Source organism: Phalacrocorax aristotelis, chromosome 5 (genome assembly GCF_949628215.1).
Source record: "Phalacrocorax aristotelis chromosome 5, bGulAri2.1, whole genome shotgun sequence".
Classification (NCBI taxonomy): domain Eukaryota; kingdom Metazoa; phylum Chordata; class Aves; order Suliformes; family Phalacrocoracidae; genus Phalacrocorax; species Phalacrocorax aristotelis.
The window spans coordinates 24,862,696-24,887,478 of NC_134280.1; the positions used below are offsets into that span (position 1 = coordinate 24,862,696).

At 42.3% G+C, this 24,783-nt stretch overlaps 2 protein-coding genes across 7 annotated transcripts in view; both read right to left on the reverse strand.

Annotated features, from left to right (window-relative positions):
* The window catches only part of GPR155 (G protein-coupled receptor 155), a 29,647-nt gene extending 28,299 nt beyond the window's left edge, over positions 1–1,348 (reverse strand). Inside the window, exon 1 of one of the 3 annotated variants that reach the window (XM_075093484.1) lies at positions 1,166–1,348. The gene's annotated coding sequence lies outside the window, so the exon portion shown is untranslated. The remainder of the gene's footprint in view (positions 1–1,165) is intronic. The other 2 variants (XM_075093485.1, XM_075093486.1) reach the window with 2 other exon arrangements.
* Positions 1,349–13,966: 12,618 nt separating this feature from the next.
* Positions 13,967–24,783, reverse strand: part of WIPF1 (WAS/WASL interacting protein family member 1) — a 60,383-nt gene continuing 49,566 nt past the window's right edge. For all 4 annotated transcript variants that reach the window (XM_075093492.1, XM_075093493.1, XM_075093491.1 and 1 more), the window contains 3 exons: positions 21,993–22,205; positions 20,180–20,293; positions 13,967–18,674 (listed from right to left, as the gene is read on the reverse strand). In XM_075093492.1, the coding sequence (XP_074949593.1) occupies positions 18,619–18,674; positions 20,180–20,293; positions 21,993–22,205 (383 nt within the window). In that variant the 3' untranslated portion in view covers positions 13,967–18,618. The remainder of the gene's footprint in view (positions 18,675–20,179; positions 20,294–21,992; positions 22,206–24,783) is intronic.

A 24,783-nucleotide genomic window follows, 5' to 3' on the forward strand; every position in this document is an offset into this window, starting at 1 on the left:
GTCTCTCACTCTCAAGCTTTCAGCTTGATAATCACTCTCAGGATAATTCTGGTGACACCGGCAAGGCTGTGCATGTTGTTCATAAATTATATCCCACAATGTGACCTCATTTCCTACTTTAATGCAATGCAGAAACATCCCAAGGATGACACATTATTTTATTCAGGAGGCTGAAAGTGGAATCGGGGCAGGAAGATCTGCCATTTATGGCAGCTCTCACACCTCATCCTCAGCTCAGATAAGAATGTCACCACAAGCATGTTCGCAGGAAAGTTTCTACAGTAAATCAAAGAGGAAGCAACTTCAGAGAGTTATAATGCTAAAAGTGAGAAGTGATTTCTGCAGTACCTATTGCTACAAATAAACTGCAATTTTTGCTTTTCTCTCTACAGTGCTAAGAAAGCAGATACAGGATAATATTGTAATGGCAATTAATTCCAGAAGTGGGCCACTACTAGCTTGAAATTCAGACAATGTGACAAGAAACATCAGACCTTAACTGCATCTGAGCAGGTGTTCTTGAAGATCACATTTCCTTTTTTTCTTTTTCTTTTCTATGCTGTCATTACAAGAAAGCAGCAGGACAGCAGAGAAGCCACATGCACAGGAAGCCCAGCAAAGCCAAGGCCTGCCCTGAGCACACAACTGGAAGAGCTCACAACAGCAACACTTAAAACTACACTAAAATTTGTCAGTGTGGGTGTTCAGACAAGACCAAATGAAGCAACTGTTGCCAACAGTACTAAATACTATGCCAGAAAAATGAATTAAAACATACCTTCCTTTAATTTTCAGTTAGGCTCATCTTTGGAGTTGTCAAAAGATAGGTACGTATTTTTGAAGCAAATGGTAAAACATTTTTCAAAATACTGGCTACATTTTCTTGCCAGTAGCCCTTAAGAAGTGCCTCACTTACTCACTTGACAAACAGGGACGCAACATCCTTTGACTTACAGCGTGGAAGCCACAACACAACAAATACCTCCCGCCCGGCCCCGTCCCTGACCATCGCTGTTCTCCTTTCTACAGTCACCCCAGCTACGAGCACACAGCGTTTTCACTCAGAAACACCCGAGAGTTAAAAAAAACAACAGCACCGTCCTGTGTGACAACTGTCTCATTAGAAAGTAAAGCTAGAAGTCGGGGGAAGGAGCGGACAGCTTACCTACTTGGCTTTCGGCAGGCCGCTCCGCACAAGGGTACGTGTAGAGGATTTGCACCCTGCCAAGGTGAGAACCTCGCCGAGGCCGAGGCCGCCGGTGCCGAGGCCGAGGAGGGGAGGGCTGGCCCGGCTCGCCCCGCCAGCAGCAGCCCGGCACTCGCAGCCGGCTCAGCACCCACCGGCCCCAGCCCCGGGGCGGAGGCCCCGGGGGGAGCGCCGCCGCCGCGCACCGCCCCCCGCCGCCACTCGCCCAGCGCGCCGGAGGCTAGGCAGGGCTGGCCGTCTGGCGGACGGGCGGGCAGGGGCGCTGGGCTGCGGGGCGGCCGCCGGCAGGTGGGAGGGATCAGCCGCAAGATGGCGGCGGCGCGCAGAGGGGCCTCTCCGCCGCCGGGCGAGGACCTGCGCGGCGGCGGGCGGGAAGGCGGTCGGACCCCGACGCGTCCTGTACACCCAGGGCTTCTCCCGCTCTTGGGAGCCGCCTCCCCGGGCGAGAGCGGAACAAGTTCCTGCCGCCTCCGGCTTCTACCTGGGGCAGACCGGGCTGCCCGCTGCCACCTGCCCTCAGCCGGGCCCAGGCCCGGCCTGCGGCGAGGCGCTGCCTCCCCGCCGGGCTGAAGAGGCTCGGGGCAGAGCCTCCGCTCACAGATCTGAGGCAAAACACAGTCCTCGGCTTCGGCAGAGGCCACCGTGGGGCTCACCGACACCTATGTTCCCGAGCCAGGGCTTCTCAGCTCAGCATGGGCCGATAGCGGGGCTGGCTCCCCACCTTCTGCCGGTGCGAGGGCAGCCCCGATCCCTGAACTTACTACACTAATTTCCACTTATTTAGCAGTTAGAGTGCTTAGAAACAGAAATAAAGTGCCATGGTTTTCATGTGGTGTCAGTTCCTCAAGCCTGGTCAGACAGCAAATGATTTCCCCAGTAAAAACTAATAGCTGGCAATAGCCAAGTATTTTGCTGAAAAAGAGGATCCAGTTTTCTCATGGCTTGCTGTTTTTAATGCAATTGAGGAGGCAGTGGTTCAAGCTGCCCATTTTCTAAGAACTAAGTCAGATATCGCTACCTCAAAAAGAGCAAGTGTGAGATTCTGTCTGTTGTATACTTCCACAGTTTATTTGACCCAAACCAGCTTATTTTGTGCCAGGCATATGGCAATAGGAGTCCTACCAGGAGGAAGTGAGCTTTCCTGGCAGATGCGATGCCATCCAGAGTCTGTGTGCTCAGGAGCTTTCCCTTCCGTCCAAACTGGCAACTTCAGGCAAAGAAAGAGGCGTTCCTTTTCCCCTTCCGTGTAACATCCAGAGGAGACCAAAACAGAGGGGAAGGGAGAACTTTCTCAGCCAAAAAAGATGTACGCGATTGGCAATTTATGAAGTGCTGTCTCAGCTATGATCTAATAAATTTGCCCATAGTTGGTTCAGTTTACAGGGTCTACTGTCAAAATACTTACAGGAGCCTTACCAGAAACAAATCAGATCTTGTATATTAAGAGCAGCAATATCAGTAGTAACAAGAAAAATAACACTTAAGGGAACTAAATGAGAGGAAAGAGCTAAGAAAATCCCATGAGGAATTCAGACAGGGATAGAAACTTGGTTTAAAAATGACTGTTGGGAACTTTGAGAAGGTACTATATTGTTGATACTGTATGTCTGCTTTCATTTTCATTTAAAGGTATTGATGCTTAATTAGTTAATTTTTGTGTTGCTGCATTAAAAATTTATACACTTAATACAGACCCCAGCTGACATTTAGCAACAATGCTGACGCAGAAGTCGGCACCTACCTCCTCTCTGCCTCTCATGCCTGCCCCATCCTCTCTCCATTGGGCCAACATGGCCCAACTGAAACATCAGTGAGGGCCTGTACCAAAGCCGTGCCAACAAATGTATGTTTATCATTTGAAGGTGGTACAGCCTGTTAGGTAACACTCATGTGTTGTAACATTAGGGTGAGACTTTTTTTGGTGCAAACACTAATAAAGAAGGCTCTTTTGTTAATTTATTCAATGTTAAAGTTTTTCTGTTTATCATCTGACAAAGGCCACTTTGAAACTGATTTGGACTAGTTTTCAGAAGTACAGTATAACAGGATCTTTCAGGGTTTTTTTTCTGCTTTCTGCCTTGCACTCTTCACTGTAGAAATGACATGCCTTAGAGGGACAAGCTCTGGGGAGTAGCAAGGGAGGTGTACCAGACTGTGCTAAGAAATCTTGGTAAGAATTTATGTCTTCCCTTCTCCTGAACTCATTTCTTCCTCTTAAAAAAGATCACTAGTGATTCAGCATTTAATAAAGAATTCTAAAATATTATCATCCCTCAGTGCATTATTTTACAAGAGCATACGTTTGGCTGGATAGGCTGCTCATTGATCGCTACTGATACCCACCAGCCAACAGCATGTTTTTCCAGGGGATGAGCAGTTACAGGAGCCTCTCTCCTGTATATTTCCATCTCAGCTCTAGCACGCATGTGCTCCTGGATCAGGAAAGTGCACTTGACCTGGGTCTTGTGTTGTCTTTCGGGGAACACCAAGGAACAGAAATACTCAAAAGTATGAAACTGTAGTACCAAAGGCACATGATGGTGTGAAAAATACAGTAAAATTCAATTTGGAATTTAGATTAATTATTTAAATAAAGCTGTGTGAAATATAGCTGCTCTCTAAGAAAAGATAAGGGAAAACTATACGCAAGGAAGTAAATAATTAGGACTTAATGTAGCATATTTCCTCTGATGAAATTTTTTTAACATATTATAAGCAGCCTAGGAAATATCTGTCATTGACATGCAGCCATTTCTGAGATGAACAAAGAAGAGCACCAGGGTTTGACCCCACAACCTGTTAAGAAACAGGAAATCTTTGTTAACCAGACTGCACCACCAGAACAGCACCATGAGTAACTAAACTACTGGATTACACAACCAGTTCTCCACTTAGTTGGGAACTGTTAGGAACACAGTTTGTTAGCATGTTTTGAACCTGGATAGTTAGCAATGATAACTTTGTTGGAGCCAAGAATTCCTTCTAAAGCAGTACTGAATACACAGGATACTCCTGCGTAATCCCAGAAGTCTGTACAAAGTCCTTCTTCCCAGAACAGCAAAGGACAGTATCTTCTCACTGTTCGACATCTTACCAACTCACCTGATACTTAAGCAAAGCTCTGTAGACTTTTTCCTTTGAGCCATATGTTCTTCTCTGGCCTTGAATGTATCTTTGTTTTGGGTGGAGCCTCTTCGTGTTCCAGCACCTTGAGTTTATAAGAGTTTACTTTCCTTTTAAGTTGTTTGTAAACTAAGGGTGACAGTCATGGACACCAGCTCTCGTGGAATTTCACCCAACCCATAGAAATATCAAAACTCCTCCCTGCATTAATGGAAAAACCCCAACATTTGGACTAGTGGTGACCATAGCTATAATAGTGTGACTAATGTACAGGAGAGGCAAAATTTTTGTCTACAAACTGCTGATCACAACTACCCTCCACCACTGGCCACTCAACTCCAGCAGTTTAACTGTAGATCACAGAAAGCACCTTCACTGGTGTTGCAAAGCCAAGCTTTCCAATAGCTACTAAATAAATATAAAACTGAAAGTTGTCCTCAAAATCTTAATTTGTTCCTCTTGAGCATTCCCATCATGTAATAAACAACTGCTTTCCCCCTTGATTTCTGTTCTATTTTCATTCAAATAGGATGTTTCCATCCATTTACATGCCACTAAATTTGTCAGCCGAGTGTATGGGAGACAGTTCATGCTTTTTGAGCTGGGCAACAGCTCAACCAGTGGAAAGCAGCTGGAGCAACTATTACATGAGTTGTTGTGCTGGCTTGTGGCTTTCATCATACTCATTTACCTGTGACAATTACATGTATACAGGCTGGCCCCACACAGGAGCTGCAAGATGCTTAACCCTCTCAATCAGAACAGGCTTCAGAGAGTTTAACTTCTAAGATCTAGAAGTGACGATACACAAACATATTTTTCAAAGGCATACAACTGAGCCAATTTGGACAGATTTTCAGGGGATCACAAATGTATCTTTGTACTTGATGTGAAGGCTACTTTACTGGTAAACTGCAACCACTTGTTACAGAGTCTGAAACGCTGGAGTGTTCTGAAGAAAAGCCCTCAAGAATTTACTGTAACCAACTACATTTTTCCATTTTGTTTCTGAAAATACTGAAAGTAGTGGTGTTTTTTTTTTTTTCTAGAAAGAGTCAGAGAGCTAGCATGGAAGTTGTAGCCAAATTGTTAGGGTACGGTGATAACTGAAAGACAGCACTGCCTTATAATAGGAAGCGGGGGTAATTGAAAATGTAGCACCAACATCTCTCTAAATAACGTCTCAGTAGCATATTACAAAAAAGTGACTTTTCCAAGAATGGGGGGAAATAAGAATACAGAGATGAGCAGGCAGCAAGAATGTTGGCAAATGCATCAGGAAGAAATCTGTCTGGAAATCTACAGGTATAATCTCAGTGCGATTTCCAGACAGCTATGCACCTAGTTTTCAACAGCATGAAAAAATTCTAAATATCTTACTAACACAATAATTACAACAATGGGTGGGGAGACTAGCACTTCTTAGGTAATCTCCTTAGATTCAATTACAGGAAAAATACTTACTCAATGCTCCTTTGCTATTGACAACAGGCCAAATTTTATATGAAAATTGGAATTATGCCTACAAACAACATGCCATAGCGACTCTAGTACTGGAAGAAGTTCTGTTATCATGCTGCTCACTGCTTACCAGGTAAATGGATGATATAATGCACAAGGTAAGGACCTGTGCTCAACCTCTGTTAAATTTTCTTAGCTGACTCCATCTTAAAACATGTCCAACTTTGATTATCTAAAAATGTAGTTCAGGATTCAGATAGTTTGTTGTCTTCTTATGTCTGTTCTCTTGCAGCTGTGCGTAGGATGTTCAGGAAGAACCTGAAGTGCTTAACACTATCTAGATGTGTCTGATCACTTACATTGACTCACATGGTTACTGGAAAATAAACTATGGCTTACAATACACCTATGTTTGAGGAGGCAGTTAAGCAACAAGGGAAACCTGAGGAAAATTAATCTGTAGACAGGCAGCAGACCCCTGGATTTCTTCTCTGAAGGGGGGTGTCAAAGGGAAGGCGCTTAACAGTCCCATGAAAAAATTTCCCAAACTTTTGAGGCTTAAATGCCATAAAAATCCAGCATCTGTGTCTCAGAGTAATCTAACCCAGAGGCTGGGAGAATGTCCGGGAGAGGCCAGATGCTGTTTTCTATAAGCTTTAAGCTTGCTGACACAGAAATGATGAAGGATGCACTAGATGTTTACATTCGCTTTGATTACCTTAGAACACTTTTGTAAAACATTTTCCTTCTCAAGAAATCTGCTTATCTGCTCATCTACAGTTTCGCAGTAGTACCCCTCCTTATCTACGTTGGTTATGAGAACTTAATTGGTATTTTTGGTATACTATCTTTTGTAAGACAATGTGTACGTTCAAGCTGGTTTTGCAAAGTCCATGTTTACTGTACCATACTCACTCACTTCCACTCCGTTCTGTGGCTGAGGCAAGGGCGTGTGTTATTGGTACATCACACAGCTCTAGGTGCAATTACAGTCTTCAAAATATTGTATCTGCCAAAAGAAAATGCGTGAAGCTAATACGGTCAGCTTGCAGAAGATCAACGTAAACTTTCAGCAATAATTAAGTATGTTCAGGTCTGTTGAAATGGACTGCTCTTGTGAGTAAGAGTAGTAAATGTTGTGTATGCAAAATTCACTTCTCTAAAGAAAAAGGTAAAGAAAAAAAGTTCAAACTAGATTGCACTGAATTCAGTAAAGTTCAGAATAGCCCCATGTGATTTCAACAGTGTGAGATTTTTTTTGAAATTGTTTTCAGGGAAGACAAAACAATGTTGCAAATACCTCCTAAGTGTCTAAATTCCAACACTCAGGCTAGGCTACCAACATGTTACTTGGCTCAGCAAGAAGGTAAGTCTGCTGAAGTCAAATACAAGCATTCAAAGATGAGCTAAGTTACCCAGTCTGACTGGGGGAGCTGGGGGGAACCCAGAAGTATGCAAAAGTCATGCAAATAAATCACTGTTTTAATGTAGCGGTTTCAAATGCTTTATCCGGAAAATGATTATCAGGTCTTGTCCATTTGCCTCATATTATGATTAGAGCTGAATCTTCTGTATGTAGACACTTAAATTTTTTTTTTCACATTTTCACATACCCACGTGACTAACAGTATGTGGTGAAATTATTAAGAACAGGACATAAGAGTTACAGTTCTTTCTTGACCTAAGAAAACCCATTTATTCATTTTGACATAGGCAGCTTGTTACTTCCACGTTCTCAATGCTCTTACTGCTCAGTCACCGTAAGACTACTCAAACGCAGCCTAATTCCTCCAAAACAAAAATGGAAGAGTTCTTCGTATTGCATGGAAGTTCATAAATGCTGTTTTGCTCAGGAAAACTGTGTTAAAGCAAGCTGCACTGATTAAATAAGCTGTCTCTAATGTGTGATCTGTTGCACCTGTTGCTTATTCAGCAAGCAAATGGTTAGTAAAGAAACCCAAATAAACAACCTCCCCAAACAAACAAATAAACCACAAAACCAATTTTGGCATCACAAATTAAAAGCTTTGGAAATATTTTCAGAATATGACCCAAATCTCTGCAAACTCTCTCCACTTACTAAGTTTTCCATTTGTGATCACATCATATCCCACCATTTTACAAGCCACTATTTATTACTTACACAAACACATGTATTGACTGCAGTATATTGACTCCTTTGGCAGAAATCCAGTAGATTTTTGTTGATGTATTTCTTCATTTCACCACTGCTATAGCATTCAGTCCTTTCTGTTACTTTGTCACAGGAGAGTATTAATATACCATCTTCTTCCTGCATTCTTCTGCATAAAGCTACTGTACCTCTACTTTTTTCATACTTCCCCCTCTGTAACCTACAGATTCTTCCCTGTCATTGTTTCTTCCTCATACCTTTTCCTGATTATGTTCAGCAATTTGGCATTTCATTTAAATTCGTTTTAATCTCATATGGCTTGCCAGACTGATTGTGTTTTCTATTTCTTTGACTCACAATATGAAAGAATTTCTTTGCTCTGTTAAATATTTGAGTAAATATTTGGTTTAAGACTGCAATATTGTCAGAGTGGCTTTCTTACAACTGTCTGTAACTTCCACTTGACATTGTCAATAAAAAACGTATTCTGGTTTAATTCTTACCTTTTTCTCCAGCTGCAAGTAAACTTTATTTGTTATTTCATTTGTTTACATCTAATAGCACACTGCTTTTAGTCGAACTGAGAGTAGCCTCAGATGTGTTATTCTGTTGCATCAGTTTTATGCCAATACCGGAATTTCACTTGCCTGAGTTGTGCAACTGTGTGGACGATCAGGCCGAACACCTCCGGAGCGAACACGCTGCTGTACCAACAGTGAGACAGTGTGTAGCGTTCCCAAACCGACAAACTGTAAATGGCCATATGCTCATCACCAAAACCATACAATCAAAAACATTGGTAGTTAAACACTAGGACCACAGCTTATGAATTGCTTATGACACAAGCAATGAAATAGTAGTGAAACATTTCTAATTGACATAGTCTCTTAAGTTTTGACCTTTAGCATCAAAGACACTCTCCTGGCTGGGAAGCGCAGAATTGAGCAAAGCAGCCAAAAGTGCCACCTAGCGCCCTCCTTGAAACGTGCCAGCCTTGCCGGCCAAGCTGGGACGCAGCGGCTGCGCGAAGAAATTCATGCAACTGCCGAAGGAGGCAGAGACTCAAAGCCAGAAGTGAGCGGGAAGAGGAAGACGAGGCGATTACCCGGCAGGCGGCTACCTCACCCAGCTCGCCTTCCCGCTGCCGAGGGGCCGGTGGAGTGAGCAAAGGTGGTTTGGGAATGAGCGTCTGCAGCTGAGTCAGCCTCGCAGCCCTGTGCCCGCACCCGCTGACTTCATCCCGCCGCAGGCAGTGAGCGGGGCCCCCAGCTTCAGGGAAGCCCTCGCTTCACCCATCTGCTTCAGCAGGGCTTGGCAGACTATGCCATTTGGACTCATAGTTGGCATCTGCTGCGGAAACTAGGGCCTTTCATAAAAATAAATAATTTCCTGCATGAAAATCGGGGGGTGGGGGGGGAAATAGAAGCTAGTTAAAAAAAGATAATAAAACAAGGGAGCCCTAGAACTAAGTGTTTAAAATAAAATTCCCTGGTGATGGTTGCAGGGATTGTTCTTGCTGTTAATGGACTGTCTAACATGCTCGTCTATAATGTATCGAGCCTCTGATTGCTTAGAATGCAAAGTTCAGATAACTTACAGGACACAAAGCTTCTCTTGCATCAGAGGCAGAGTATTTCTCAGCAGAAAGAGACATTCCTAGGCTGGAGGTGCATCACACCTATTGCTGCCTGCGTAGTTAAAACCAAACACAAACATACAGAGTTCCTCATTTTATGATGCACGCTTGTACTTGGACTTATATTAGCAACGTTTGCAGCTAAAAAATGGATTTACAGTTTCCCCCTCTGCTACACAAGTGGCCAGTATGTATATGAGAGGGAGGAACGAAGGGCCTGGCACGGAGGATATGTGCTGATTCGCTTAAAGCACACAGCAGGATTTTTGGTTTTACATCAACAATAATCTGGAGCAAACGCACCAACCGAGAGTTGATAGGCGTTTGGATGAAAGCACAGCAGCAGTCCTGCAGGCACTGTTGAGAAGAATAAACTATATATTTAGAGGAAACAAACAGGATATCTATATTTTCAAACAAAGGTCCCAGAGTTTCACAAGTACCCCGAGCTACTGGCCAAATAACAGAAGTGAAAGTTGCCATTTTAAAAGGGGACAAAAAAAAAAGGAGGATTGGAGCAGTCTGCAGCAAGGGCTGGCGTTCAGGCAGCACAGAAAGTACTAATGGGCTCTGCAGTCTTCGACAAGCAGTGCAATGGACATTATTTATGAGGTCCACTAGTTCCAGTATCAACATACATATGACAGAGGCTGGGTTTTAAGCCTAGACTTTAACCTATAGCCTTTACCTTGCTCTCGTCACAAGTGCTCTGAGTGCTTCAGCTGCCTTTTGCTCTCACAGCTTGGGCGTGCTTGCCCTTCAGCTGCGTGGGCTACCCCGTGCCCTCTGCTGCTCAACAGGGCACATGAGGGCTCACCACTAACTCTGAGTTTCCTAAAATTTCTGCTAGAATGGAGGACTGGAAATGGTAATTTTCACATGTTTACTTTAAGTCAGGTAGGATGTGAGATAAAGAACTACCTGAACGCCCATCTCTGCGTGAACACAAAAATATTTTCAGAAGGGAATTGGTTATGCACCTTATCGGGTACGGTGGTCCCACAAGCTTAGAGCCAAACAGTTGTGCACAGAAGTAAATGCAAAATGTAGCCAAAGCAGTCCCCTTTGGGAAAAGAACGGTTTTGAAAAGGGAGTTACACAGTAATAAAGCCCTGACCTGGCTGCAGGGAGGGATAAGCGGTTCCTGTTTGGGTGAGAGGAAGGATCAACAGCAACCAACAGCCCCTCCGCCTGCTTTTACCTTAGAGGTGTTTAGGCAAAGATTTCTGCTGTATTCTAGCAAAAAATTAAATAACAAGAACAGTCCCATATTCAACATGATAAAGGTATTTCTGTAGGCTAAACCCTAGCATTCTTGAAGAAATAACTTATTTGAGGAAGAAATAACAAATGGTAAAAGCAGAGAGGGAAAATTATGAAAATTTAAAAAGTGCCCTCCTGTAGTGGAGCAGAAAGTTTGACAATAACATATGGACAGCATTCATGATAGATTTCTATTTTACATTTTGCATGTAGCTTCTGCAGAAGCTGTATCTTAAGCCATAAATACATGTTTTAAGATTGAATTAGTGATTAGCTGAACTGATGTTTTTGTTCAGTACACAGGCTGATGTTGGGCACAGGTAGCATTAGCAGCAGCCACCCAATTTATTCTCTGTCTTTTGGTCAAAGTATTTTTGTGTCAGTTATCCTTTCCTAAGGATTATTTCCGTACCTGGACTGCTATTGAAAGTTTTAGGCAGGTTAAGAGCCTGATTGCCGATGCAGGAAATAAGAAAAGTGTGCAGGCTTATAACTGTTTCAAATGACTGTGTCCTAATTCTGTTGAAATGAAAATCCTTGTTATCAAAATTTTAACATATAAGTAGCTGTTTCCATTACCTATGAAAGAACAGAATAAACCAGTAGGTTTTTTTCTTTTAACAATTGAAAAATCCACTCCAGAAGGAATCCATTATGCAGTCTTTCCCAGAGAGTTTTGACCATTGAGACTGAAAATTTAACACAACTGAGACATTGCCTTTTCCATTAAGCTGCCACCTTACAGTCTTTGGGTGCTGTAAGGTAGACAACGAGCGGTTCTGCCTAATTTTGGGGAGTGATAGCAGGGCTGCTTACCATGGGTCTGCTATGTAAGAAGAATGCGCTTACATTGCTAGGATGCAAATGAATGGACTAACAAAGCTTATACTGGGCGATTTCCTTGGCACAAGAAAGGTAATGGGAGGGAGTTGTTAGATGAGCATCTTCTGAGACTTATGGCAGCATTAATTAATTCTTAGAGGAATGCTTTTAGGAGTTACAGAAAAGACAAGTTATTATTGATGAAGTCAAGTACATAATCCTACAATGTGAAACAATCATTCTGTTCAGAGGTGTCTTTGTAAGACCTGTACATTAGTCAGCAGATGTAATCCCTGTGTTCAGAAGCTTTTACTAGCTCACATTAGAAACAGAAATTATTCGGGCTGCTTTTTATTCCCAGCACTGCTGCAGTATCTGCAGTGTGGAGATGAAGTGCCATCTTGTTTACTTTTATGCTTCACCAAATTTTTTTGTTAGCAGTCTGTATTTGTGTAAACACACATAGACCAAGCAGGACAGATATCCCAGGGGCATAACAACCAGCAGGATACAGAGCCCTCATGTGCTCTGCAAAATTTTTATTGTGATATAAATGAAAGGGGGAGCGGAGCCCAGGCACAGCTCAGTTTGTAGATAGAAGTCAATGTGTATGGGGAGAAACATTTTTGCTTATGAAAAAAAAAATTCATTTTTAAAGTTGGTATGCCACTGTATGCACCAGACCCTCACTGCTTGGATGAGTAAGTATGAATATTTTAGGAGGATTACAGCGACTCCTATTCAACAAGTGAAGATGATGAGCTCTTTTAAAAGTGTAAACCACACAGTTTCATTATGTATAAAATAAAATTTGTAGGACCTCAAAGAATGTAACAGAAAATGAAACTTGGAATCAAGCTTACATCACGTTCCATATTTGGGTAATTCTCAGAGAACTGTAAGATAGCAGAAGCAGCTGTTAAGAATTGCTCATTATCCTTGCTGTTAGCCAGAGAAAAACATATCCTGAAGGCTCTTGATCTATTTCATTAGTTAACCTAAATAATACATTAATTGTACAGAGATGTATGGGCCAATATTTAGCCCCCAAACTGGTAAATGGCTAGGACAAATATATTATTTCTCATGTGAAATGGAGTCAGACTAGGTGAGAGGGCGGAAGGGAGCAGACTGTGCATACAAGGCAGGAAGGTCATTGGAAATTGTTGAACCATGATCAAAGGAGTTGGATATTTTTGTGTGTGCTGCGTGCAACACGTGAGCCTTCCTGCAACTGCAGGGAGCAGTCAAAACTGTTTTACAGTCTAGTCTGTGGGTTTATTTTAAAGCAACAGCATTTTTTGTGTTAAATGGAGGAAGGACTATGTTGTGGTTATGACTAGGTCACAGCACGCTCAGTTCAGTTCCCTCTTCCCAAAGTCAAGCAAGTCATTTAATTTGTTGAAAACCAGGAAAAAAACAGGTTTCCTTTGGTAAAACATGAGATAGACAGTCCTACTAGCTGATCGTTAGATTCACACCTCAGGTTCTTGTTCAAGTCTACTGCCACTAAGATCTGCAAACAAAGGTCTCTCAGCCTGCTCAGCCAGCTCCTTTACAGCTCACAAACTCCCAGTCTCTGCCCTCCATCGTGGCTCCTCTATTTATATAGTCCAGGCACTGGGTTCGGTGGCCTTCTGGGCGACAAGCCATCTGAGCCATGAGTCTCTGTGGCCTTTTAAGGAAGCTGAGGCCTCTCAGGCCAGTCAGTCTGTAAAATGAAAGCATCAACAAGCAGGAGAAGCTGGAAGTGCAGCCTGAATTTGAGCCTCGTTTGGACTTTTGTCAAAGGCCCTTTCTGTGAGGGACCTGCACCAAATTAACTGAAAAGGTTAACGACTGAGATCAAGAACAGAGCTCCAAAGTCAAAAGGAGGGTTTCATTTATTTTATATATTCTGGCAGCTTTCTGTCTAGAGAGTGGAGATATGAGAAACAAAAACCTGTGGTTAACTGGAGTGATTTCCCATACCATCTCCCTCCTCCGGCAAGTACCTAGGTTGCCTTGCCAAGAGCCAATGCCCATAGCTCACACAACAGCCATCTACAACTACAGCGTCACTGACCACAGATTTTCAATCATTCTTTACCCTAAACTAAACGCATTAGTTCTCCTTATCTGCAGGTGCCTAATCTTCGCTGTATGGAGGCCCAAAGTCCTCTGAGCATTACTGCTGTGCTGCTGCGCAATGGCAGGCAGGACAGGAGGAGAGTAACCCGCCCCAGCTCCTGACAGGCTCACTGTTATGCTCCTCCTAAAGCCGACATGCTTCTGTCAAGAAAGCAACCCTTGTTCTCAGTGTAACAGTCTGCACCACCAATTAAATAAAAGTAGAATTTATTTGGCATAGGACAGAAAAATAAGGAGAACAAAATCACATACAAAATGTTAAGCAAAAAAAATTCACAGAACTAGATTAATATTTTATAAAAAGCTCAAACTTTAAGCATCTGATAAAAATATGTTACTTTCCGCTCAGCCTATGTTTTAAGTTATGTTTCTCTCTCTTTTACAGTCTTGTGTGTCTTTGGAAGTCAAATTTAGAGGTCTTCCTTTGCATGCATTAGTTTACTCTAAAGAACATTTATCACAGACAAACTGTATTTCAAAATGGCAATGTACTGAAGGGTTACTCCTTTTTTTAAGACATGTGGTTTTCATTTTTTTCTTTCAGTCTGCCTACCTACCTGCCGCATACTCACTCACTGAGAACATATATGTGTGCCCTGCTTCTGCTGAGTAACTCCAACACTCCTCTGTTTGCCAATGGTCCAGGTTTACATTTTAACTGAATGGTCCAGACACTTCCACCCTACAGGCTCAAAGATCCTCGTTTTCTCCTAATGTACATGAAGAACCACTCCATGAACTAGCTACGCTTAATCTGTTACCAGATATCTTAGGTAAGAGATTCTCCTTATTTTCTGGTGAATACCGTTTGAAAGAGTAAAATTCCTACAATATATGTTATACAGAGTCAACGTACCGCCATAAGAGGTTGTTCACACCTGACTGTGAGGCAACAGTGTTCGCACCACTGCAATGTGGTGTTACATACACACATATTTTATATCGTGATTTATACTGTAGTACTGATAGCAACATTCACCCAATTGGTTTGTACTTCCTTGAGCGCTCTTCTCCTTTCCAGCGTCCTGTGGCTGAGAGGCCCTCTCTAGGTCTCTTGACATTTGACATTCTGCTTGAAATAATCCCAGTTTGATCATTCAACTCCATTCTTTGCTTCCAAGGCGAAAAGTACCCTTTCTATTTGCATACTTTTGCACAGACAATTGTTGTGTTGAAATATATGTGAGCAAGACAGCAGTTTAGTTCTCTCATCCTCTGCTCCAACAGAGACCTACTTCTACAAGTGACATGTAAGCAGTTGTTGCTGCAAGGAGAAACTACCGTCCAGTTTTTTACATGACAATTCAAGGAACTTCTTTAATAGTTCAGTACTGCAGAAAAAAAAAAAATTGTTCTTATGATTCTTTTAGTGTTGGGAAGTGCTGGCTTCTACACAAGAACTTTGCGACCTTATTTAAGATGTAGTTCATTTACAGAAATACATGGTCCCTGAATCACAAGCTGCGTTTCCAATTCTGAATGTTAATCACTGACCTCTTCTCCTAAAGGCTGATGCAGAAGGTCATAACAGACATAATGTGCTTTTCTTCCAAAAACATTGACCAGAAATTATTGCCCATAGTACAGTTATTCCTATTTACTGACTTGAATTAAACAAAAATGAACATCTGTGGCTGTTGTCTCACAATGAGAGTCTTAGTGATGACATAAAAAGATAGTTTGAGGTGTGAAGATTTGTAATACAATGCCATAGAAACAAACCCACTAAATCTTAATAGGCAAGCAATGAATCGGATTTAGTCCTCTAATAACCTATGCAACCATGCTGAAGTCAGCTGGGCTGTACGGGCAGCAGAGTGAGACACTGGTTTTGGGAAAGGGTTAAATCTCCAGAGCAATACCAACAACTGAGGGTGAGGTTAACCACCTACATCTCACCTAAAGACTGTTCTAATAGTCTCCCCATACACTGAGCTCAATCTGAAGTTAGCAGACTGAGCACATTACAACAGCAGGACTTGGCTCGAACACTGCACACATAATGCTACTGTTGGCACTGTACATTAGGACTTCGAGCAACACCTATTAACGTTTCTACTGAGACACAGAAAAGTTGACTAAAAAAGTCATAAGGCACCACTGATTCAATATGTTTTCCATTCTTCTTTTTTAACTCTTCATAGTGAAATAAATACTTTAATACTGATCATACGCTAATTAGCTACTGCTATATGAAACAATATATTGAATGATAAAATGCTGCATTGTTCTGGAATATATCTAGGGACTTTTATAGCAAAAGATATAAATAGTAAAGTTGTTGTTAGGTGAAAAAAATACCTCTTTCTGCATTGTTAAGCTATTTTACATATATGCCAAACATCCATTCTGAAGAGGTCTCTATAGTACAAAGAAGTGCTAAAACTGAAGCAGCTTGTTTGCTGAGGGCCTTTTACACAGCATCTTTTAAAACGAGACAAAGCTAGTTCGCCTGGTAGTGGTCCAGAATTTCTGAGAAGAAAACCTTGCTCAAAAGATCAAATATAGGATATTTTGAATGATGCAGAGAATTGGCAGAACAACGTGCAGCATTTTCATTAAGTAAAACAGTCATGCTGGAAGCAGGTAAGTTACAAAAAAGGTATAGTTTCTGGAGGGTTGTTTTTGGTTTTTTTTTTTTTGGCTGCATAGCTGTTTGGATATTAATAAGGATTTGGCTGCTCAAGGTACTGAAAATATTGTATTCTTAAATTCAAATGTTGTTTCTTAGAAAGTTATAAGTGCTTCAGTTTATAAACATGGATACAATAATTTATCCTTTAAGTTATTATCCTAAAAATTTTATTTGGACTTCTATTCACATAATAATATCCCAAAGAGACAGGCACTTTGTTTAAGTGGCATCCATAAAATATATATACTAATTCAGTATTGCGCTAGTTTTGATCCCAAGGTGCACCTGTCACGTGGAGGTCCTGCTAATATCTGTTTAAGAAACTCTTACAGCCACGATCCTGCAATTAGATGTAGATACATCTCTGCGCCTGCGCATTAATTGCAGGTTCAAGACCATAAATAGTCACTTAAAATAGGTACTTAGATATAAAAATGTAAAAACCAGGTACATAGTCAAATGCTATCACAGCTAACAAGATTTTGTAAACAAAAACTGAAAAGGCCAAATAAAATTTGATCTGGCCAAATCCAGCTCTGTCTTATCCCCTTCACTGGGACTGTCCAGGCTGTTGGGCAGAAAGGGGATCTGCCCGTTCACACCCACTGACCGAGCAAAAAGTCCTACATACAAACACTTCAGTGGGGTCCAGACTCTCTTCGGCTAAAGGCCCTAGATTTTCAAGGACTGATCTCATTCTAGCCACAGAGCTTACTTAGGATCATGTCTCCCATGCTAGAACAACATTTTCTTAACATACGTGACTGGTTTTTTGGGGTTTTTTGGGTTATTTTTTGAGCAACACCCTGTGAAGCACAGCTGCTGATGCAGGCTTGGTAGGGATCCCAAGGAGTAATGTAAAATGCACTCATACAATGAACTCTTTTCTCACATACAAAATTCAGAAGTCATTAAAGATATTAACCAACTGTCACAATGTTAGAATACTTTGTCTTCTATTAACGTAAGCCTTGCAGCTCTCTGTGGAGACTCCTTTTAGCAAAGTTTGAAAGGACGGTAAATTCTGAAGGCCAAATCTTCTCATTTCTCTTGAACCAGTGCAGACAGCAAATTTTGGAGCTGATGCTCCCACTCGAACACACAAACCTCAGATGTCCTTCACTACATCAAAGAGCTTTCACTTACGCATGTTTTTGACCTCAGCTGCTCTAGTGTAACACAAGTCAAACACAATCTCTCTGAGACTTGTGACGTAAGCCTCAGGAAGCTTTTTAAGTCAAAACTCATTATTTAATTGTACCAGCGAAACAACTGGAAAGCATTCTGTGGGGCACTGCTATTAGTGATGCTTTACAGAAGGAGCCTGCAACTATAATAATTGCTGCATTTGCATCAAGGCTGCTTTCTGAGGTCTCTTCGCATGTAGTCTCAGGTAGAGGGCATTACAATAATCCAGGGCACGGATGACTGTGGGTTGGTCCACATCAGAGTAGGAAACAATTAGCTGACTAAAAGCGTAACACTATTAAAAAACAAGGAAGGAGGGATTTAAAAAAAGAGATATTTTTATGCTGAATTCCTCACTTGTGCTTTTCTTCGGAAGATTCTCTGCAGACAAAAACAAGGCCAGACACACTCCATCCCTGGGGCAGGACGTGCTGTCTATTGTTTAAAATAAGATTTGCTTGTCTAAGCTGAAGTGAAAAGGTTTAGGATGAACTCTTGGTCACCATGTAGTAGATCTATGGCTTGCAGAAGGAGATGGGCCAAGTTAGACATGCAAAGAAGGATCCAGGGGGTTCTTGGCTACATGATTTTCCCCAGCAACTGTTTTTTTAAAAGAGAAAATAGATTGTACTTCATCATTCAAATAATACGGCCACTGTACCCAAAGTGAATGAAACGGCTTTGTTCCAGCTCTCATTAAATTCAAAGCCAGACCTCCTGTGGAGCTCTCAGAGGGGACAGTGCTGGACACAGTAAGCATGATGCACATATTTTGTGTATGGTCCACAAAATGCCTTTCATGACAGGCTGCAGTATAAGCAAATGAAATTTATAGCTTTGAGCAACTATAGTTCATAAGCTGCATCTATTACTTCCGTAATAGACTGAAGTTTGTTCCAGCTGACAAGCCAAAAGTGGAAATAAAGCAAAACAGACAGCTTTCCAATGATGTAGACAGGAGAGCTGACTCGAAGGAAACTTGAAAACAGACATTGCCCAAAGATGGGCCGGAACCCATTTCACCTCGGTATAGGCGGAAGCGGAGGGGCACCTCTTTCTTTTCGGCCAGAGCCACCTAAAAGAGAAAAAGTTTTTTGTGTTACTCCTCCTGGTTTCTTTTAAAGTGGAAGTTTAGATCCCAGACGTTAATTCAGTAACTGGTGAAGATCACCTCATTTTCTTGCCTAGCCATTTTACAAAAAAAACTTCGTAGAGTTTTTGGTAAGTTTATTAATCTACATCAGAACTTCAAACACTGTAAAAGAAAGTTTTTCACTAACGCTGTCCCCAGATGCCTGGAAAGCGTATGTATTTTAGTCCTTTGTTCCTTCTCAAAACAGATTGATAGCTCTTGTTAGCCTTATTTTTTTACGCGAACACATACCTTCTCAGTGCTACACACGCAAATTTCAATGAAAGTAGCAAGCTCTAAACACAGTAACATTCCAAAGCTCTTCACGTTTTTCCCTACATGAAGATTTTCATTGCAAGCTCATGAAAGGAGACATTAAAAATTGCATATATTACTTTGCCTTTCTTCATAGAATCATAGAACCATTAAGGTTGGAAAAGACCTCCAGGATCACCAAGTCCAACCATCAACCCAACACTACCATGTCTCCTAAACCATGCCCTGAAGTGCCACATCTACATGTCTTTTAAATACCTCCAGGGATGGCGACTCCACCACCTCTCTGGGCAGCCTGTTCCAATGCCTGACCAAAATTATTCTTGGAGTAATACAAATGGGATGAAAGCTAACAGGCAAAGTGACGGGTCAGAGACTAACAGGAATTTCTGCTCCAGCCCAAAACCTCATCTTTGGAAACAGGAGAGGGAGAGAAACATCTGAGTGTACAGATGATTAGAGGATAACTATGAGCCACCAATATCACTGGTTGTGAAAGAAGTAAATTGATCCTTGGGTGTATCAGGCAAAATACCACTAATGAAGATAGGATACATTTATGCTGCTGCAGAAGACATGGTTGAGATCTGAACTGGACCAGCATGGAACACTGATTGGAAAAGACAAAATCAAACTGAAATGTATACAGAAGCAACCCTGATGATGAGAGAACACAGCTTGGAAGCAGTGTGTAGCACATCCAGATTTAATCAGCCCATCAAAACAAAAGCTGAGAGGAGAATATATATTACTGTTGTCTTAAAAAAAATATTAGGGATTTAACACACCAAGGAGGGAGGATAACTAAACTCAAGGATAATGTTGGCACAATAATAAATGAGTTGTGCATGGACTTAGATGGGAAATGAGGAGGAAGTCCTAGGGGATTTTGTGGTTCTGGCTGCCTGTAGCAAAAGGGCTGACTATAACGGCAGAGGTGGTCTCTTAGAATACAAATTCCAACTTAAACACCAAACAATTCCCTCTCAAATAAAAGTTTAAGAGGGCTTGTGCCTGTGAATGTGTGTTTAGCTTTTTCCTGTGTGGTGAGGAAGGGTGACCAGACTGTTAGTCTGAAAAATTTGAAACCTCAGCATCCAGTCTCTTCCCCATCCACATTGTTTGTAGGATGATACACTGAAATTCCAACAGCAGAGATGGAACAAACTTACCTCTACTTTCATTTCTTGCTAGTTTACTGGGATAACTCCTGTTCACGGGTACATATGGCTCTGGAGGTGGCAAATCAGATATAGGATGAAAAGAAAATCTGCTTTCCCATTCATCTGAAAAAAATCCCACACAACTTACACGTTAGTTTTGTGACACAGCTTCAGGAAAGTAAATTGACACCAACATCATGTCTAATACATGTTTTATATTGCAAAATGCTTACATAGATGAGTGTTGAACCAGCATCCTATTGGGAAGTCAGGGAAGATGATGCTTTAGGTTAGTTTGAGAATGAAAATTCTTATTAACTATAACCGATCACTTAGCCAATTCAATGCAAAATCACAGATCAGGAAAGTGGCCATAGTTCCAGTGAAATGAGTGCTATATTCTCTTCCATGTATAACAGATATGGTTTTTTAACAAACACGCATACATATATACGTGTTACTGGAAATGCATAGTGTCTCCTACTTCAGAACAGTATTTTGTTCCTGGGTATAGAATTTTCTGATATTCATACTTTGTTGATATACAGAGCTCAAAAGCATCATTAAAGGCACACTGACCTGTAAGCAGTGTTTTTTCTTTTGTAATTCTTATACGAGAAAAAGGAAATTTCGAGCCGTTATAAAATGTGTGATGTCTGAGAAACTTGTATGTAACTAGTGTCAAAAATGGAAAAATATGTCGGTTGAAACTACATCTCTTGAGAGTACAGGGGCCCTATTGATGTATTTATTGAGTCTGCATGATTCTAAAGAATAAAGCAAGCTGATCAGTTTCTTCACTGAAATAATAGGAAATGTTTATGCAGCTCTGTTCTGTGCTTGAATTTGGAAGCTCAAGGAAGAAAGTGTGGGCTATCTTAAACTTCGTCATATCTTCATTTGGTTGCTTCAGGACTTTGCAACCATAACTTTCTTGCAATATTGTTATATTTTGTAATAATGTAATGAACAGCTGAGTAAGTTTTGCCTGGTGGTTGTGCATGTGGTTATTTGCCAGGATCCAGTTTTTCTGTGTTTACTCCTAATGGTTGCAACTAGAAACCAGTGCGTAAAGGAGCTGCAGCTTATGAACCCTGCAAATGACTCGTGTAGGAAAAAATGTGTCTGTGACCCACCTGCCTTATCTGATGTGTGAAGATGCTTCAAAAGCATGAGTTAGTTTTATTTTCTGCTTACTTTTTCTAACCTTATAAATACCAGAAATACCAATTTTGGCCTCCCATAATTAGCTGAAAGATTTATCTGTCCTTTGCAAATAGAAACCAATTAAAAAGAAAAGCACGATGAATCCTTAAAACACAGCAATCTTGGACCTCACCTTTTAAATAAACACTAGCAAAAAGAGAGACGCTCGACATTTTCAGCAGCGTTCTGACAATCTCTTCCCTCATCTGCCTTTCAGCTTTCAGCTTTTGATTCATCATCTAACTTGTTCTGACTTTAAAAAAGTCTTAGTGTAGCTACGGTTTGAATTCATAACAGAGTCAGAACTACCCCATTAGGCCTCATTTCTGTAGTGTAGCAAAGCCAAGCACAGTGAATATGTTTATTTTTTCAGGCTATTTTTCCAAGGTTTGTTTTGGAGACTGTATTGATGACTGCAGTTCTGCTCTACGTATGGCATATTTACTCCATTCTTACTTGGCAGGGTTAGTCAAGACCCACATGGCACCTCTGTTGGTCAGAAATCAAAGGTCCCCACTAGAAACAAAGCCTCCGTCCTGCACCTTTTTTTATGTATTAAGGCCAAAAGGCGCCATGTGGTCTCTGTCAAAGGCAAACAACTGGGAGGATGGCTTACCATCACCTGGATCCTGGAAGCCATTTCTGACAGCTGATGAAGGTGGTGGTGGTGGTGGCGGGGCTACTGAGCCTGGCCGGTCGGGGGGAAGCGGCGGTCGTGGTCCACCTCTCTGGTTGTCCAGCCCTGCCCGGGAGGGCAGCTGGGGAGCTGCGGGCAAAGCCCTTGAAGTGCTTCCATTCCTGCTTATGGGAGGAGGTGGTGGGAGGGGGCCTGGAGCAAGACAAGAGTCAAGCACACAAATGTTGTTTGCACCAAGGGTTATTCTGAGGGTGGTAAGCTGATGCCTGCATCCCACAGTCTCCCGCTAACAAACCAGTGAGGGTGGGCTGGCTTGGGACCCTCGGCCCCAAGGGGGAATAGCCCTGTGCTCCCACTTCCCTGCTCTTCAGGGGTCTCTAGGGAGTTGGTGCTGATTTGAAGAGTAGAGATCAGGGGAGCAGGGTATATCTAAACATAAATACACATCAGTGCCCACATTCCTATTTCCCTCAGCTACAGAGGCCTCTGTAGAGGTCCTGGTCCTTGAAGCCACTTTTAAACCACCCTAAATTACATTGGCCACAACGAGCAGAAGTTACAGCTGGAATTCAGAGTACTGTGGACATCTGAACCATAGCCCATTTCCTTTCCATGTTACATTGCAAGGGAAGAGGAAGAGCTTTGCTACCCTCAGAGGCTCTTTGTCCATCGGGGAGGTCTCCTGTGGGCGTCACAGCCAGGGTCTGCAGTGGCACAGAGGGGAACTCAGCCCAGGAGTAGCAGCACTAAGCAGCATGGCATCAACTCACTCATTTATAAACATATGTGCTACATGCCAGGTTTTTTGGTAGCTGGAGCATATCCACCTCCCACTACACTGGAAATAGACCTCACACGTAGACTGGCATTCCCAGTGTCTGTGCATCTGAGTAACTGGCGTGGTGACATGACAGGTCAAATATGAAGGCACAGCCCATGTAACACAGGACCAGGGCTGTCCTGAGGGCAGGGGAAGGGCGCTTCTGTGAGAGGAGCCAGTAAATAAGGGCAAGAAAGCTGCTGCTGCCAGGGAGAGCGGTACCCATCGTTAGGACACAAGGAGACGAAGCAGAGGGTGTGGAGGGCTAAGCATGTTCAAAGGTCTTGCTACCTCTGTTTGGCACCATTGGGCAACTGATAATTATGTTCATTTTCATGAAATGCTTCCTTGTCCTGATGAAATCTAGCCACAGATGTGCATTTTGAAAAACAAAGCAGCAGATACTGTGTCTCCAGCAACAACCACTGAAACATGCTTCAAGAAACATGCTGTCCTTTGTGTTTTTTTTTTTTTCTTCTTCCCTCTCCCCCCCCTTCTGTTTTTACAAGTTACTAAAATTTGCCTTCAGGGAATGGTTTCTAAGAATGAAAAGCATTTAGCAACTTTCAGAATAGTTTTGCTTGCTCTCTCTCTAAACCTACCTAAATCCCATCATCTATACTGAACCACTGCAGAATAGGAGTATTTACATTTAGAATTTATTGCTACAACTTCCTTCTACTTACTAAGCCAGCAGAAAGGTAGCGCAGATTTGCTCGAACCTCACAAAAGAGCCAACCACGAAAGCACTGGTGGAAGCAGAGGCCATCATGGAAGAGGCTCTTGAAAGTATATTAATAATTGCAGATGCTCTCTGCAACTTTGATCCTTGCTCCCAGTCAAATGTGACAAGATCTCTCTGATTTATTTACTGCAGGCTGTGCTGGCCCTGTGCCATCCTTTGGGCTGACAACCAGCTCCACAAAAGCATGGTTTCGGGGCCAGTATTTTCTGTAGCTGCACAGGTCCTGCAGGTGCTATGCTATAGGAGATCCAGGCTGGTTCAAGGAGCTGGAAAGAAAACACGGATAGCTGTCGCCTGTGGGAGCTCCCATGACATTCATCTCTATTGTCCAGGACTGGGCAAGTTTGAGATGATTCCAGATTTTTATTCCAAAGGATGAAATGAAAGGCAACTCTATGGAGCTTCCCTGCATTGCCTTCTGTGCACCACTTCTCCCTTCCCGACATTATGGGGTCTGGCTGCTTGTGCCTAAATTCTCTCATCTCCAAAGGGAGAACCATTGGGTACTAAGAGACCTAAGTTATGATGTGCAGTTCCTAAGTTATGAACCATAGTTGCCACAGAGGACAAAGTATAATATGAAATAACTTAAAGGAGAAAATTCTATTTTTAGTCTCATTTGAAATATGCATATGGTAAGTAACAACAGTTAGTAATGCTGTAACAACTGCCATTATATTTAACAACTGTTGGCTAGGTCTTTTATTAAAATAATTTGTATTTGGCCGTTCGTGTCTCACAACACGTAGAAGGTCGGGTTCTGCAAACCTCCATTCACAAGAACGCCACCATTAAGTTACGCTGGTTGAGTCAGGAAGGCAAATGCTGTCACCTATCATAAGCTAGATAAAACAGCTCCTTTGCATCAAAGAACGTAATGGGGAAACCCCGCTTGCAACCCTTTTTAATTACAGTAATTATAAGGAAAGTTGCTGAGATCTGCACAAGTACCCGTGAGCAGGCTGGTGATGCACGGTGACGTTCCTTAAGCCGCCTTGATGCCCGTAAGCACTCATTTCCCGCTGCAGAATCCCTTGTGCCTAAAAGCACCATTTGCTGCCCACGCAGAGCATGGTGCGCATGGCAGCGGCTCGCTGGGGAAGACGCTCCCCACGCCCCATCGCGCCCCTCCACCAGCGCTTCTGGGCACTGCACATGGCGAGAAAGCGACGCCCCAACCAAAGCTGTCTGATGCTGCACCTCCT